General features: G+C 54.0%; 1 protein-coding gene across 2 annotated transcripts; it reads right to left on the minus strand.

Moving 5' to 3' along the window:
• Window positions 1–413: 413 nt before the first annotated feature.
• KAZALD1 (Kazal type serine peptidase inhibitor domain 1) lies at window positions 414–5312 on the minus strand. Of its 2 annotated transcripts, XM_026493920.4 has the most exons (6): window positions 4875–5312; window positions 3956–3998; window positions 3001–3563; window positions 1688–1848; window positions 1459–1606; window positions 414–1266 (listed from the first exon to the last, which is right to left on the minus strand). In XM_026493920.4, exons 3-6 carry the CDS (start codon window positions 3509–3511, stop codon window positions 1172–1174), a joined length of 915 nt encoding a protein of 304 aa, XP_026349705.1. In that variant the 5' UTR covers window positions 3512–3563; window positions 3956–3998; window positions 4875–5312; the 3' UTR covers window positions 414–1171. The 2 variants fall into 2 exon arrangements, with proteins under 2 accessions (XP_026349705.1, XP_057164723.1); XM_057308740.1 differs by lacking the exon at window positions 3956–3998.
• Between the last annotated feature and the right edge of the window lie 10994 nt (window positions 5313–16306).

A 16306-nucleotide genomic window follows, 5' to 3' on the forward strand; every position in this document is an offset into this window, starting at 1 on the left:
TGACTTTGTCTGGATTCAGCAAGAAAATGAGTGGGTTCCTAGGGGAATCCTAGGGTGCGGCCCATACTCGTGGCCAAGCTTCTCCCCTCCTTCATCCAGTTTGTGTTTTTACACTGGGGCCCACCCACATCGACCTGGTTCCCCACCTGCAGGGACAGGCAGTCTAACTTGAGTCCAGCCCAAATGGAGTGCAGACCGGGAGAATACCCTCCTCCAACCAGATGGCTTCAGACTTCCTCCCTAGAGGGCAGGGTAGGCCCCAGCTCAAGCTTCCTCTCTGTACATCTGGCAGGCATGTGCTTCGGGGACAGGACCTACAGCTTCTGGAAGCCAGGGTCCTACTACCATGGGAAGCCTCCCAGGAGATGTGGTCTTCATGTGCACACTGCATGATCCACCAGGGCATGTGTGTCTGCTTGTTCATAAATCTTTATTGCGTGCCTACTGTGCCTAGTCCTGTGCTAGGCACTGTCCAATACACACTGGTATAAGATATGGTCCTGGCCTTGCAGTTTCCAGAAGGACAGGAGAAGTTAGACACGACCAAATGCCCATCTTACTGCACTGGCCTAAACCATGCTCCACTATGCTCTTCCAGACAACAGATGGCCAACAGCAAAGAGGACTGCAGTTAGTAAGTGCAACTGGAACTTGGGTGAGGGGGAAAATTTCTAGAAGGTGAGTTTCGAGGGAGGGTAAACTGAGGCTAGGCAAAGGTTAGGGACTAGAAAAATAACAGCAGGAGTTGTGGCAAAGGGTAGTTTGGAAGACTGGCTGAGCAGGGCTGGAGGGAAGGCTGTCAGGAAGAAGTGGAGGATCCCAGCTGCCTCTTTGTGTCTGCTCAGCAGCCGCCCCCCCCCCCCCCCCGCCAATACTCCCACCCAGCCTAGGGACCAAGAGGCAGCTGCTGTCTTCTGCCTGGTTGGTCCATGCTGGAGACTGTCCTGGCCAGGGTGCCTCCTCCATGGGCCCCTTTGCTTCCCACTTCCCCTAGCCTCTGCCTCTCTCCTTACCCTCCACCAACTTTTGTCTCCCTACTTACCACCACCATGTCTCCCCTATCAAGGGCATTAAAGCAATGAAAGGACCCTGCTCCCCCTTTCAGGTCTTTTCAAGAGCAGGGATGAACACTATCCCCACTCACCCACCCCCATAGGCCAGGGCTGCAGACCTAGTAGTAATCCTCGCCCTCTTCACTCTCAGCCTCCTCCTGAGGAACCAGATGCAGGGACGGCAGCTGCGGGATGCCTGTGGAGTTCAGCTGGTCTGCAAACACGTGTGGGTAAAGAAGAGAGAACAGGAAGGAGGCGCTGTCAGTCCCCCTAGGCTGTAAGAAAGTCATACTTGCCTATGCCCCCATATGCACATATGTACATGGACACACATTCAAAGGCCTCAATCCACCACCAGTCCCCCTCTCCCCCCGCCTGGTCCCCAGAGCCCAGGGCTCGCCCTTACCTGGTGTGAGCACTGTCAGGCTAGCTGGGGCCTCAACCTGGCCCAGAGCATTGCGGGCCAGGCAGCGGTAGACACCTTCATCGCTGGGACGCACAGCCTGGATCTGCAGCCAGCCTGTCACCTCAAATCTCTGGGGTCCACCCCTGAACTGGAGCCAGAGAAGGGGTCAGCAGGGTCCTTCTAGGGGGACCCTGGGCTGCCCAAAGGAGGCCTCTGCTCCCTCTCTTACCTGCACTGAGATGTGGGGATCATCCCCTGGTAGCTGAATGTCCAAGCCGTCCTTCCTCCACTCGATGGATGCCATGGGGTAGGCAAACACCTCACAGCCAAAGATCACGTCCTGCCCCGTCACGTTCCAAATGTCGTATGGCTGCAACACGATCTGGGGCTCTGGGGACGGAGGTGGGAGGCCTGAGAACGGGTGGCACATCTGGCCCCACAAGCAGCCCATATATGAACTGTCATGGATGTGTTTGTGGGGGAAGACAATCAGTGCGGAAGTAAATACTCATCCATACATGTACGGGTACACGCGGGGACATATAAATGTAGGTACAGGTACACACAAGATACAAACTCAGAAATGGAGAGGTAGGTGCAGACAGGGTGCCACAGCTTGGCAGCCATACTCCATCCCTGATCGCTCCCCTGTCCTCATTCCACCCTCTAGGCCCCTCTATCCTGCTACACTTGTAACCAACACCACCCCCTACTCTCCCCCCCTCCTAACCAGGTCCAGTTGCCAAAGACCGAAGAGCAGCCCTTCCCCCCCACACACATACCCTGGGACCAGGGAAGGGGGCGGGGGAGGGGGGATTCCCACGTGGGAAAGGCAGAGAACCTGAAACCAGATCTGGGCAGCGGGCAGAAAGCCTGCAGTTGTGGGGTAAAGTGTTGGGACCCCACCGGTGTTTGTTTTCCTGGCAGCCCCGGCCAGGCCAGATCCCTCAAAGGGGCTCAGGAAGTGAAAGTGACTATTGCTGCCAAAGGAAACCTGAGGCCTGAATGGCCCTCAGCCCCCTAGATGGGAGGGAGGAGCTGGAAGAGCCCCCTCCTTCACGAATCCTGAGGCACGGAAGAAACAGAAGGGAGGTGTGGAGACTGGGCTAACAGCTTGCTTTACAGAACGAATCAGGATCCGCCCAGAGAAACCCGATTGCATCTCTCTGGAACCCAAGTCTCGCTGCCTGGGCTCCAGCGGTCTGGGCAAGGTCTGGGGGTCTCTTCGCTCTCCCCGTTTTGAGACCAATCATTGGCCCTCTGCCTGCTCCCTCAGAGGGCTGGTCCCTGCCAGCCGGGTCTGGCGCTTTCACCCGCCTCAGGGCCCACAGCTTGTTGACAGAGCTCGGACCCGCACCTTCCGGCGGGGGTCTCTGCGGAGCAGCAGAGAGAGCGGGCTCTTATACTGGACTCGAGGACTCCCCGGCCTCATCTTTTTCGCCCTGCTGGCCAGAGACTAATTCAGTCGGAGGCCAGGGAGCAATGCCTCGGGTGCCTCGAGTGCCCCAAGTGCCGAGGGTAGGGCCCCCGGGCCGTGCGTACCCGATTCGCAGGGCCCCGGGTGCGCCGCCGTGAGGTTGGCGTCAGGCCGAGCGCTGGCCGCCTCCTGCAGGCGGCAGATCTGCGCGTAGGTGCGACCGTCGGATCCGCAGAGCGGGCGCTGGGAGCGGCAGGCACACAGAGGCTCCGGCACCTCTCCGCGGCTCAGGTCGCCGCCCGCATCTAACCGGCACTCAAGCTGCTCGCCGCAGCGCCCGTAAAAGTGCGCGCTGGGGTCCAGGTCGCAGAGCTGGCCCTCGAGGTTGGCGCATTCCCAACAGCAGCCGCACGCGTCGCGCACCCGGCCCGCCAGGCAGCCCCGTGGCTCGGCGCACTCTTCTGGCCGGCAGGGAGGGCAGCCTTCGCCCTCCGCCAGCAGCCGCAGCCAGCCGCGCCGCAGGTAATCGGGGCCCAGGGACGGCCGCGCGCCTGTCGGGGGCGGCGTCCGCACAAGCAGCAGCAGCAGCAGCAGTAGCGAGGGCAGCGCCAGGGCAGCTGCGGGTGGCTGTGGCATGGTTAGCTGGAAGCCCTGCGAACACTCTGGGCATCAGCGCGTTCGTGGCACCCTGCCAAGGAGGGAAGCCAGGTCAGGAGGTCAGAAGCAAGCTCACTTTCCCTTGTACCAAAGTTTGACCCGAGCGCTGCCCCCCTCCCCTGCTGCCTTGGAGTCAAGTAGACCCTCAACACAGAGGCATGGTGACTCTCTAGGAGTCATCCAGTTATTGATTGGACTGTGTTTCTGGGCTTGGGGAGAAATGAGAAGGGTAATAAAGCTCAAACGCCAGCACAAACACACACACACACACACACACAGACCCCAGAGGGAGCACCACACACCATCCCACTCTGAAGCTCCGTGCCCTAGAAGTGGATGAGAATTGATGGCCCCAGAACTAAGGAGTTGTTAACAAGGGTGAGAATGGGGAAGAAGTAATGCCCTGGGGCCCAGAGCGCTCACCTAGCGTCCAGGACTAAGCCCTTCGGAGCAGCGCGTCTCGGGTCTGAAAAAGCAGGAGGTGGAAAGAAAGCAGAGGCCAACAATCGGCTGGGCCTGCCAGCCACCTCTGCTCCGGCTTGAGGATCTCTGAGAGAGCCTGCGGACTTGGACTCAGAGAGCAACTCCTCCGCCCCTCTCCCCGCCTCTCGACGTCGCACACAACCCCCTCCCTCCAGTTCTGAAGCTGCCAATTTTATGCAGCCGCACGGGACCCTCCTGGGCCACTTCCCCTAGCTGGGCCAAAGTCACAGTGAGAAGTGAGGAGCCGTAACCGGACACCGAAGCTGGGAGAAGACAAGGGACAGGGTGGGGTGGGGGTTAGGAGTAGGGGATATGGGGGTGGCTGGGAAGCTGGAAGAGTTGAGTGAAAGTCGAGGTCTTGTCCCATCGGACTTTACAGTCCCTGAGGTCTGCCAGAGCAGCTGCATAATGGAGAGGCAGTGGGAGCTTTGGTGCAAAGCCCGGCGCTCCTGGAGGGTAGGGCCAACCAACGTAGTCTCCCCGCAGCCCAGGGCTGGCCTCCCGGGGGCTATCGCAAGCTTGTCCATCCAGCTTCCCTACCAAGGCGCTGACCAGAGACTTGGCACTTATATCTGCCACCCCACAACTGGCCTCCTCCTCCCTCCCCACATCCGGCAGGTGCCTCAGCCCGCGGATGAGCCGAGGGATTATAAGAGGTCCCGGCTGGCCAGCAGCCGCAGGGAGAGGTGGGCGGGGCGCCTCCCCGCGGGCTTCTCTCCGGGTCGGGATTACAGGTTACATTTGCAAGGCCGGCAGGGCCGGAGGCATTCGGTCTCGCGGCCGCCACCAGCGCCACCGTGGCACTTTGGGCTGGGGGCGGGGAGGAGAGCATTCCTGGAGGCCCGCCCGTCCGCCTTACCGGGGGGTCTGCCAGGCCCCGCCCTGGCCTGCCCCAAGCGGTACAGAAGCCGCGCTGCAGTCCAGTTTGCAGGGAGCGGAAATTGAGCTTTGCAGCCGGGGAGGTGACGGTAATTAGTCAGTCTCGTCCCAGAATGACCTGGTCCCCGGCCTAGCGGCCTGGACCTGGGCCTCCTGACCCTCCCTGAAGTTCAGGGCGGGCGACGGCCTCCAGACCGCCCAGGGGAATCAGCTCCGCATGCGTATTGGAGGCCTGGAGTCAAAACTCCCGGATGGTCCAGGACTCTTCCTCCGGACCTGAACTCGGCTAAGCCCTTTCACTTAGGGGTTCCCTAGCCGCATGCACATCACTCCTGGCCAGGGGAGCTCTGACGAGGTGGGCGAAAGCAGCTACACAGTCCCCTTGGTCTCCAAAACACAAGAAGCACGGGGAGCGAACTTCACGCGAGGTCTCGCAACTATCGCGAGAATCAGAACAGGAAGTCTAGATTTTCAAAGCAGGAAAGGCCCGCGGGTTTCAAACCGGAAAAAGAATGGGCGGAGCCAGTGGGATATGATAGTTGTGGGTAATCCCCTGTCCTTGGCATTGGGGCCACCTGAAGTGTTGACCTAGAGCAGAAGTGAACTGTAAGAGAACTGCAGGAAGCCCTTAAAAAAAACGGGGGTGAGGGGGCAGAGACATGAAATTGCGGAGCTAGTGGAGCCACTCAAGGAGGTCTCTGGCTCTGAATTACAGAATGCCTTGAGGGTGGAGATCACTCCCAATATACCGAGCGGAAGCCGTCGGGGATCTCATAATGAATTGTTACTAGCTTCAAAGACTTGGAGCCAGTATTTAAACAACAAACTCCCCAGACCTAGAAGCTCTTCACTTACCCCCCACGTTATTGTAGCCGGTTGTTTACTTTCAGTCTTTGCTATGCTCAGCGTTTGGTATTAGGAATCGTGCCTAACTCTTCACTGTATCTTGTGCACCTACCTCTGGGCCTGGCAGCACAGTAAATTCTCGGTAAATATTTGTGGATTAAATGTGAAAGACTTCCTGTGTGTGAAAGTCAAGTTTAATTTGGATTTCTGAGTCGCTGATTGAAGGCTGGATAGACGGGGAACGAGCGCCCTCTGGTGGGCTTGCGGTTGGTGACAATAACATGACCGTGCATACAGTAGACACCGAAGATGTTGACTATGTAGATCTGCTTTAAGTAAGTAAAGACTTGTTCCACATATTGTAAAAATATTTTTAAAAGGGAATTTTTCGCAGAAGACAATTTGAAAGTCTAGATATGTTCCCAGATCCCCATCATCTGACACTATCCATTCAGACTGCAAAACACATTCAGTAACATCTATTTGCACACATTTTTGCATATTCATACTTTGAAAATGTTGGCTCAGTTTGAGTCATGCAAAACTGTTGGGTCACAAGAAAAGGATTCTCTAGTTTAGATAATGTGAGTACTGAAAGGATTGAGAAGCCAGGTGGCAGCATCCTTTACATCTAGATGAGGGAGACTGATTCAGATGAGGAGACTGAAGGTAAAATTTCTTGAAGAACAGATAGTCTTGCCTCTTTCTCCTCCCCACCCTTGACTGTAGATGCTTATACTAGAGAGAGAATGAGATATAGAATGTAGTTTGCTTTCCACTGTGAATCATAGCCTGGAGTTCACAGGTTATCATATCTTCACTTTCTTTCGGCCACTGACCCATGAAATAATTGTTAAATATAATGACAGAATGTAAATGGGTCTTATACAGATGAACAGCGTAAGATGAAACAAGGTGTAAAGGATCACTGTATAACTTGGTAAGAAATTACTTGGGAAGGGGGCGCCTGGGTGGCTCAGGCTCAGGTCGTGATCCTGGGGTCCTGGGATCAAGCCCTGCATCCGGCTTCCTGCAGAGCAGTGAACCTGCTTCTCCCTCCCCCTCTGCCTGCCGTCCCCCCTGCTTGTGCTCTCTCTCTGTGTCAAATAAATAAAATCTTTTAAAAAATTACTTGGGAGGACCACACATTCTAACCTGTCACTTCATGAACCCTGTTTTGACACAGCTGGTGAAAATAGTGGGGTTGCAATTTTGATGAAGAAGCAGAAGTGAAACAAATGGTCCAAATTGATCCATTAAAGATGGATACAGACAAATTGGGCTTCCTGTGAATATTAGAATCACTTAACAAAGGCTCAACATAGATGATTAAGATGGAATAGCATGTAAATACCTACTATAGTGAACTTATCAAAGTGAACAATACGTATAGGAAGATAAGGTTAAGTGAAAAAGAAATATATGGATACTGTTTATCGTATATATCATCAATAAAAATAACACCCTAAGACAGGGGCCCCTGGGTGGCTCCTTCGGTTAAGCATCTGACTTTGGCTCAGGTCATAATTTCAGAGCCCTGGGATCTAGCTAGCTTGGTGGGGAGTCTGCTTGTCCCTCTCCCTCTCCCTCTGTCCTTCCCTGCCACCCCTGCCCCCATGCGCTCTCTCAAAAAAATTTTTAAACAAATAAATAAAATCTTAAAAAAAAACACCCAAAGACAATTTGGAATGAGGCAAATGGTTGTGTATAATGCTTACTATTTCTTTATTTTGTAAAATTATTTTCCATAATAAAAAAGTAGAGGCTATTTTTATAGGTAAATTAGGATGTTGAGATACATTTAGAAAGATGGGACAGACAGTGGGAAGAGAAACATAATTCAGCTACAAATAGCGTTACCAAATGAAAGGTGGAACACCCAGGGGACTAGCTGTCTGGAATACCCATAGGCATTAACTCAGATTAAATGAGCTTTAAGACATGCAGAGAAAGATCAGGTGAAAATTTCTTTAATGTACTTATATCCAAAGAGGCAATCCCCCTCCCAGTGTCCCATCCACTTTTGAGACGGAGAATGTAGCTCCATTTGACCTGACGACTTGGCCATATTTTGTATTAATAAACTTAGAAAGGATGTTTAAATCATTCAGACTCTTTCCACATTTCTTGTTCTCTTTTTGTTTTTAACTCCCCCCCCCCATTTTGAAGTATAACGGGAGAAAAGTGCACAAAATAGAGATATAGTTCAATTAACTATTACAAAATGAATACTCATGTGATCATCCAGGTCAAGAAACAGAACATTGTTAACTCCCAGAACCCCCCATCATGTCCTATTAGAACCATTAATCCCTCCTGTTCCCCCTAGATAACCATTTCTAACTCTGTATTTTAATCTTACCTGGTTTGACTTCTGTGTAAATTGTGATACACCTAGGAATGGAATTGCTCCTTATCCAACATGTGTGATATACATGTTTCAACATTAGTAGTTATTACCAAACCATTTTTCCAGAGGGACTCTATCAATTTACACAGTCCCTAGCAGTTAATGAGAGCTTCCACTGTGCCACATCCTTGTCGACACTTGGTATTGTCAGTCTTTTAAATTTTAACCATTAAGTAAATATTTTAGAGACTAAGATTCTAAGATGGCCAGTCCACAAGGATTCCTCCCCTGGATTTTTAAAAAAACTTTATTTTGAAATAATTTAACATTTGTCTGTAATTGAAATTTTATCACATGTATAGATTTGTGTGACCATAAAGTAAATAAATGGGTCTTCTGGGGTATGACGGACTCAAGCTCACACCAAGGGAAAAGCTTGTAGAATCTATAATAGGAGACCAGGGGCACGTGGGTGGCTCAGTCGGTTGAGAGTCTGCCTTTGGCTCAGGTCACGATCCCAGGGTCCTGGGATCAAGCCCCACATGGGGCTCCCTGCTCAGCGGGGAGTCTTCCTTTGCCTCTCCTCCAGCTCCTGCTCTCTCTCTCTCTCTCTCAAATAAATAAATAAAATCTTTATTTTAAAAAGATTTGTAATTGTGACCAAATGTCATTTAATAGATAAGTTGCTTTTTATTTTTTTAAGATTTTATTTGAGAGGGAGACCAAGAGAGAGACAGAGGGCAGGGGGAGGGGCAGAGGAAGAAGGAGAAGCAGGCTCCCTCCTGAGCAGGGAGCCCAATGAGGGGCTCCATTCCAGGACTCTGGGATCATGACCTGAGCTGAAGGCAGATGTTTAACCGACTGGGCCACCCAGGCGCCCCTAAATTGCTTTTTAAATTATTATCAAAGGTCATTGAAGGGAGGGGCGCCTGGCTGGCTCAGTCAGGGGGGTATGCAGCTCTTGCCCTCGGGGTTGTTTGAGCCCCACGTTGGGTGTAGAGATTACTTAAAAAATAAAATTTTTAAGAAAAAAGTCGTTGAAGAGAAAGGAGGCTAGTTGTCAGGAAAGCTAAATACACGTTTTCACCGGCTACCTGTTGGGGCAGCTGTGGGCAAGGCTAGAGCCCCAGAGTCACTGGTTGAAGTCCACTGTTCATTATGGCACACTCAGGAGGAAAGATTTGGTGATGACAAGTGATGTTCTCCGAAGTGGCAGGCTCCTCAGTCCCGCCTTACTTTTTACTTGAAGACAATTTTCTGTAAACGAGGTCAATGAGATAACTTCCTGCTGCCACCGCTACAGTGATTCCTTGTCCCTTCTACCATGATTGTATATGTCCAGATGATTCCCAGAGTTCCATCTCTGGCCCAGACTTCTCTCCTAAATATCACACCGGTACATTCGAACTGATAAATCCACTTCTAACATTTTCTTCCAAGCAGCCAGGGAACAAGGCCATAAACAGCTTCTGCCTGCATATATTTATGACTCCCAGAAAAAAAAAATCAATATATCAAATCACAGGGTGATTTTATTGACTCTGCATGAGTGATATGCTCAAAAGAATTAATGACATGGCCGAGGCCTGGCCATCCTGGAGCATGAGTCCCCCCCTGTAGCAGACACAGTCGGTGCCCCAGCCATCTACCCTTGGCCACACCAAAGTCTACCTGCAGACAGTTCCTGTACAATCTCATGGGTCCCTCTGCCCGAGGGAGGCCTCTGGCTCCTAGAGTGAGCTCGGGTAGCAGGGCAGGCTAAAAACGCCAGAGTTAACTCAATAGCAAGCCACGTCCAGTGAGGGCCAGGAGTTGAAGGATAAATACCTCTCTTCCTTTCCTTCCTGGGATCATTTTGAGGTGTATTCTGTCCAGTCTTCCAGAGGGCTCCAGTGGGATTGAGCTCCAGTTACCCTAGGTGGTAACTCGCTCACTGATGCACTCTATTTGCTTTTCCTCCCTTCCCTCCATCTGTCTCCCTCACCATGTTTTCTGGGAGGGTTCCCAAATAAACAACTTAAACTCAGCCCTTGTCTCAGGAGGTGCTTTCTGAGGAACCAGAACTAAGGTAACCCCTGTAAAGGCCATCTGTCTGGGAGCCCCATCAAGACCATATGACCAGGAAAAGATCTCAGACCCCAAACTACATTTGTGACAGTATCCTTGCTCACATCCCACTTTCAACCTTTGCTTTTAAGATGTAACAGTGCAGTGTTGGCTTCTGTGAGGAGTTGGGCAATAGGTTAACATACAAGACCTCTCTGAACTGGCTATTTCCCTGAAATCAAGGAAGAATCTGGAAAATGTATGCTCAGAACTCTGGGGAAGAAATGGTGGATGTTTTCTCAAGGGCTGATGGAAGACAAAGAGCACTATTAGGCAGGAACTACATGACTTTTAAAGAACCACACCATGTAGAGAACTCTGGACCCTCGGCAAGCATCCGAATATGGTGAGTATAATCCTGAGCGGAAAACAGCTGCCATCTCTGGTCAGTGTGGGCAACTCACCACTAACACAACAAACATGTTAGAAAGAATAGGCTAGGGCCGCCTGGGTGGCTCAGTAAGTTGCGTGTCTGCCTTCGGCTCAGGTCATAATCCGAGGGGCCTGGAATCGAGTCCTGCATCAGGCTCCCTGCTCAGTGGGGAGTCTGCTTCTCCCTCTCCCTCTGCCCCTCCACCCCACTCATGCTCTCGTGTGTGCGTGCACCTACTCACTCTCAAATAAATAAAATCTTTAAACAACAATAAAAGAATAGACTAGAACGAACAAACATGAGGCTCAGTAGGAACCTCTGAGCTTGAGAAGTCCCTAAGCCTTACATGTTAAAATGCTCAGCCACATGAAATCCCAGAGGCCTTCGAGTATTCTACCCTTTTCCCCCACAGAAAGGTACAGGAAGAGAGGTACCAAGAGGTAGCAATCAGGAGAACTGTGTCTAGCAAGCCTCCTGCTGGTTCTGTCCCCCCATTAAGGGAGACCCAAGTGGGGATTTTTTTAAGTAGAATCACACTGAAGTTGGACTCAAGAAATGGGTAGAAAATGGCGCTTTAAACAAAGCTGAGATCTCCAGGGTCCCTAGGGTTGACTTAATGTCACACTGCCCTCCACAACATTTTTAAAAGAATTTGGGTTTCTCACAAGACGGAAGACTGCTGTGACCCAGGTCTTGTGCTTCAGGAGCTGCCAAAGGCCAACTCTGGCCACCTCTGCAGCGGACGGCAGCGAAAAAGGCCCCACGGGGTAGGAAGGGCCTCACAGAAGCTCTTACTCGAACTGAGAATCCAGGCTTCCAGGCAGCTTCGCCAGCAGCTGAGACCCATCTGAACCTCAGTTTCTTCTGAGAAATGAGGGTGAATTCAGCCTTTAGACGTGTTGTATTTGGCACAGTGTTTTTGAGTTTTTATCTATTTGCCAATATTTCTGTAGTGAGAATTTTTATATAAAAATCCAGAATTTGGGGGCCAGAGTCAGCAGACCAGGATGTTCAGAGAAGCCGGGGGAAGAACTCCCAGCTGCTCTTAGTGCTGAGATCGGGAGGTAAGAAAAGTCAGAGCTAATATCAAGCTGCTGGTGCTGCCAAAAAAAAAAAAAAAAAAAAGATTGAAGAGAAAAGAAAAGCTGGGGAATTTCGTCCACCCAGCAACCATTGAAGATAAGTACTGGCTGCTGTTTTCAGTGGGGCTGGCGTTCTCTGGCTCGCCACAGTCCTGATGATGGGGCCAACTTCACTCGGTTAAGATTCCTGCCTGCCCCTGCAGCCTTTGCGGTTATGATCCTTGAACCAGATGGTTCTTTGGTGCTAATTCGCAACAGCGGCAGCAGCAACAGCTACCACTTAGCAAATGGTTCCGGCGTGCCAGGCACCGGGGCTGGCAATTTACTCACATGAGCTTGTTTCAGACCCACAATGTCTTGTAAGGTAGGATTATTAACCTTACTGTTTAAATAAGAACACGAGGTTCAGACCTGTAGGTAAGTTTGCCCACTGTCACACTGACCCGGAAGCAACAGAGTCAAGACTTGAACCTGGGGCTGCCGAGGTCTGAGGCACCGTTCTTACCATCGCACTATCCTGACATCTCAGTGTTCTCTTTGTCAGCCTCACTTCGGTGCAGCTGGAGCTGGAACTGCAGCCGGCTGCTTATAAATGTAAACGCCCCGGCCTCTGTCCTCCCAGCCCAGCCGCAGAGATGCGGGTGAGTGTGTGCCCAGCAGCGGAAAATCAGGAGGTGGGAGGTGATGGGGCACAGCCTTGGCTGTAGCATCTGGGCCCCTGAAGCCAAGCTGCTTCGTGGTTAGTATCTAGAGCAGACAAGAGAGATGAGCAGAGGCTGCGGGGGAGGCAGGCCGGTCTCCTGGGAGGGCGGGACCCTTGAGAGGCCTGGGGGAGAACCTCCAGCTGCTGGGGTGCTGAGACAGGCAGGTGGAAGGTGAGAGAGTTACGGCCGACACCTGAGTGGCTGCTGTTGGCAGGGCCTCTCCTGGCTCTGCGGGCTTGGGGTGGCGGGTTGCGGTGAGTGGAAACCGGGTGGCTGTCTGAGCTGGGGGGGCAATGTGAGCCTCTGAGCCATGGAGCTTAGGGGTCCCACCCGTGCCTTCCTCCTTCTTGCCCCTCAGCCCTCCTGGTCTGAGTGGTCTGTGGCAACCAACCAGGTTCCTTTGCAGGAGGCAGCTCAGCGACCTCCCGGGGAAAAACGGGATTGGAGCCTTTCTCGGGCGCAGCAACCTACCTGAAGCCTCAGGGCCACCAACCCCTGCAGGGCAAGGACGTGAGAAGGACAGGGAGGAAAGGACTCGTTCGTTCGGAGCCCCTTCACCTCGGCGCGGCCGCGACTTGCCTGGCTCGGTGGGTAGCAGGGGGGATGCGGCGCGGTCAGGGGGCGAAAGCACCGCGCGGTTCCGTGGCCCGGTGAGGTGAACGGCGCGAGCCCAGAACCTGGCGACGGGCCTGTGATCCCGCGGCCGAGGCCTGGAGCGCCCCCTGCGGGGGGCCGAGAACCGCGCAGGCAGGTGCCGGCGCGGGGCGAGGAGGCCGGCGGAGGGAGCTCCAGCCCCGCCCGGGAGCGGGGTGCGCCCCCATCCCACCTGCGCGAGGGCACCCCGCCCGGGGGAGGAGGGGCGGGAGTCCGAGGCGGGTCGGATTCCCAGCCAGCTCTCTCCTCACAGGAGGCGGCCCATTATCCGGCGTCGTTAAAGAGCAATTAGATGGAAATTAAGCCGAGAACAAGTATTGATTATCTCATTAAGGCCGGGGGAGCCCGCTCTGTCGGTGAGAGTTTACCGCCGCTCACCCCATTATCTGCAAGGTGAAAGCCTGAGGTCATCAAAACCCAGGGAAGTATCGATCTTACCCCTAACCCCAAACCCAGTCCCGGGCCCTCCCGCTAGAGCGTGTAGGCTCTAGAGAGGTGACACCGGGGGTGTGACGAGGTGGAGGAAGATCTCAGGCCCCCACTCGCTGGATCTTAGGTTCCTTTCATTTTCTTCTTCTAAATCATTATTTTTCCCGATGCTACTGGGGTGGGGGGAGGCGGGGCCAGAGATAGTTCACATCTCTCTAGGGCGGTAGAGGGGACTCCCCTAGTTTACAACCAGGGAAGATAAACTAAAGTTGAAACTTAACCCCAAGTATTTGCCCCTGTCGACACAGTGTATAGGGTGTCCCTGGGCCCCAAACCCCTTACCCTGCATGGAGGGGGAATGTCTTAGTTCTAGATCACCACCATCCCCAAAGGAAGAGATACCTGGGATCGCCCCCAGACCCCCCAAGTCTTAGAAACCTCAAAGTTCAGAAGAGGCTTCCCCAGAGTCCCAGATGATGTGACCTTTGGAGAAAAATCCCAGCATATTAGAAAGAAAAGTTGTTTTCATCCTACTTCTGCTTCTAGCTAGCTGTGTAACCTCGGGCAAGTCACTTGCCTCTTCAGGCCACAGAGTCCTCAAAAGAACGGGGTTGGAAGAGCCCTAAAGCTCCTGCGCCCTCAGACACAATAATCTGTCAGACAAAGTGCTGAGCTCAGGCTGGCCGGCCTCAGGGGTGCAGCTGTGTGCCCAGCCCCTGCCTGCCCCCCAGGAGCTTATGCCTCAGGGGGAAGAAGACATGGAACAGATCATCATGGAAATAATAAGTTACAATTAGGATATGAATGAGAAGGAGTGCAGGTGCTGTGAGGCTGTTTAAGCAGGGAGCGAGGGAGCTTGCGCAGGAAGCAGATGGTTCAGTAGAAACACAGAGAACGCCTGTTGCCCACTAACTCATTCAACACACAGTTAACCAAACGGGCTCCAGAGCCCATGGTGAGCAGAACGACGGGTCCCTTCTCTCTGGAGCCTACCGTCCAGTGAGGGCGACAGATATCAATGATAGAATCACACAAATAAAGGCAAAAGCACACATAGGGTACATGAAAAATATGACAGAGCAGTGAGCAAGAATAAGAGGAGGAATTGACTTGGGGAAGAGAGAAAGGCAAGGAGAGCGACTGTCACAAGTCCCTTCAAGCGAGACTTTGGGAAAGCTGGGGAAGTCTCCTGGAGAGGGCGCACCTTCCTCCCCAACTCGCCTTGCCTTGGGGCGCGCCCAGAGACGGCGCAGAGAATAGGGTTCCCGTCCCTGACACTCCCGACCCCATGGTGGGGCTCACCTGAGAGAGTTTCAGGCGAGGCCGGGGGCAGAGGGGAAAGAGGCGGAGGAAGGGGGGCGGAGGGAGGGATGGCGGCGGCAGGTGGTACGGCCGGCGCACACCAAGTTGGCCCGAGCCGAGCGTAAGGCGCTGCTGCGGTATCTGGGCTCATCTCCCTGCCCCGGAGCCGGGCAACTATTAATCTTGGTTGACGGTTTCTAATGTCCTAATTGGGAAGTGGGGAGAGCGGCCCAGTCCGCCCTAAAGGTAGAAGCGGCTAATGGGCCTCTTCATCACCGCCAGGAGCGGGTCCCTGGCGGAGCGCGAGGGGCGCTGCGGCAGGTGAGACGCGGCGCTGGCGGCGGCCCTTAATGAAGCCGCCCGGCCGGGCCGCCCGCGCTCCCGGGAGGCAGGCGGTTCCAGGGCTGAGAGGGCGGTTCGCTCAGCCGCGCGCTGGGGCTCCCCGGGGCGCCTTTCCCTGAGGAGGCCTCCTGGGGGCGCCGTGCCGGGGTGGCTGGGGGTGCTGGGTTAGACCTGAGGAGATACGGATCTGTGCAGAGGTGAAGGGAGTTGCACGGGATATGGGGGGAGGAGGGGTCGCCCTGCAATAAGCGAGGACCGGGCACAAAGTGGGCGCCCCGCAATGTTGCCGACCCGCAAGGCCTATGCACGACGTGTGCAGGGCGGAGATGTAGGAGCAAGTGCGCATCCGTGGGCTCCCGGGACCCTAATGACTCCAGAGTCTCTTGTCTTTTCGTAGCCGCGCCACTGCCCCTCTGCGACTCAGTTTCCCTTCTGGAGGGGGTTTGTGAGCTCCCAGCCCTCACCTCTCATGTCCTTGCCCCGCCCCCCCCCCAGCATATCCCAGCAGGACCTGCGGACCTGCAGCCAACCTAGTCCTACCAATACGGTTCCCCTCACCCACCCCCATGTGGCCCAAACGGCCGGGGGCTGGTGGGGGTGGCGCTTGGGCCCACCCAGCCGGGTCGGCGCCGCACTTCCGCTCCCCTGGGAACCGCTGAGTCCCGCAGCCGCGGCATCTCTGCGGGGTTCGCTGTCGCTCGCTGTCAGCCTCTCCCGCCCCCTTCCCCCTCCAGCCGCCTCAGAAATATATTGTATTCTCACCTAATCCTGTTCAATTACAGCATAATAAAACACATAATAAAAACCTAATTCATTTTTCTCCCGCGCCCCCCATCTCCCGGCATCTTCTTGCTCGGGATTAAAAATTTGTCTTCATGCTTGTGGCACCGCAGTCCCGGCGCGTCCGCATCTTTAATGTATGAGCCGGGGAGCTAGGGACCAGTGGGTTCCGCCGTCTTCGCGCCGGGAAGGCGTCCGCTAGTCACCTGAGGACGCGGGTGGGGAAGGAGGGAGAAGTGCAGACCTGAGTGCGGGCCCCATTGGCAGCCACCCCTCCCTTCCACGGGATGGCCCGGGGCTCAAAGGCCCCCAGATTTCCAGTGGCTGGGCGATAGCCTGTAGGTCCGATCCGTCAGACCCGCTGTGGCCTCCAGGGGCCGCAGCGTGGGGCAGGTTTCGGGGTGGTGTTTACTAAGATCTGGCTACCTGATGCCGCCCAGCCCC

This window comes from Ursus arctos, unplaced genomic scaffold, assembly GCF_023065955.2.
Source record: "Ursus arctos isolate Adak ecotype North America unplaced genomic scaffold, UrsArc2.0 scaffold_7, whole genome shotgun sequence".
NCBI lineage: Eukaryota > Metazoa > Chordata > Mammalia > Carnivora > Ursidae > Ursus > Ursus arctos.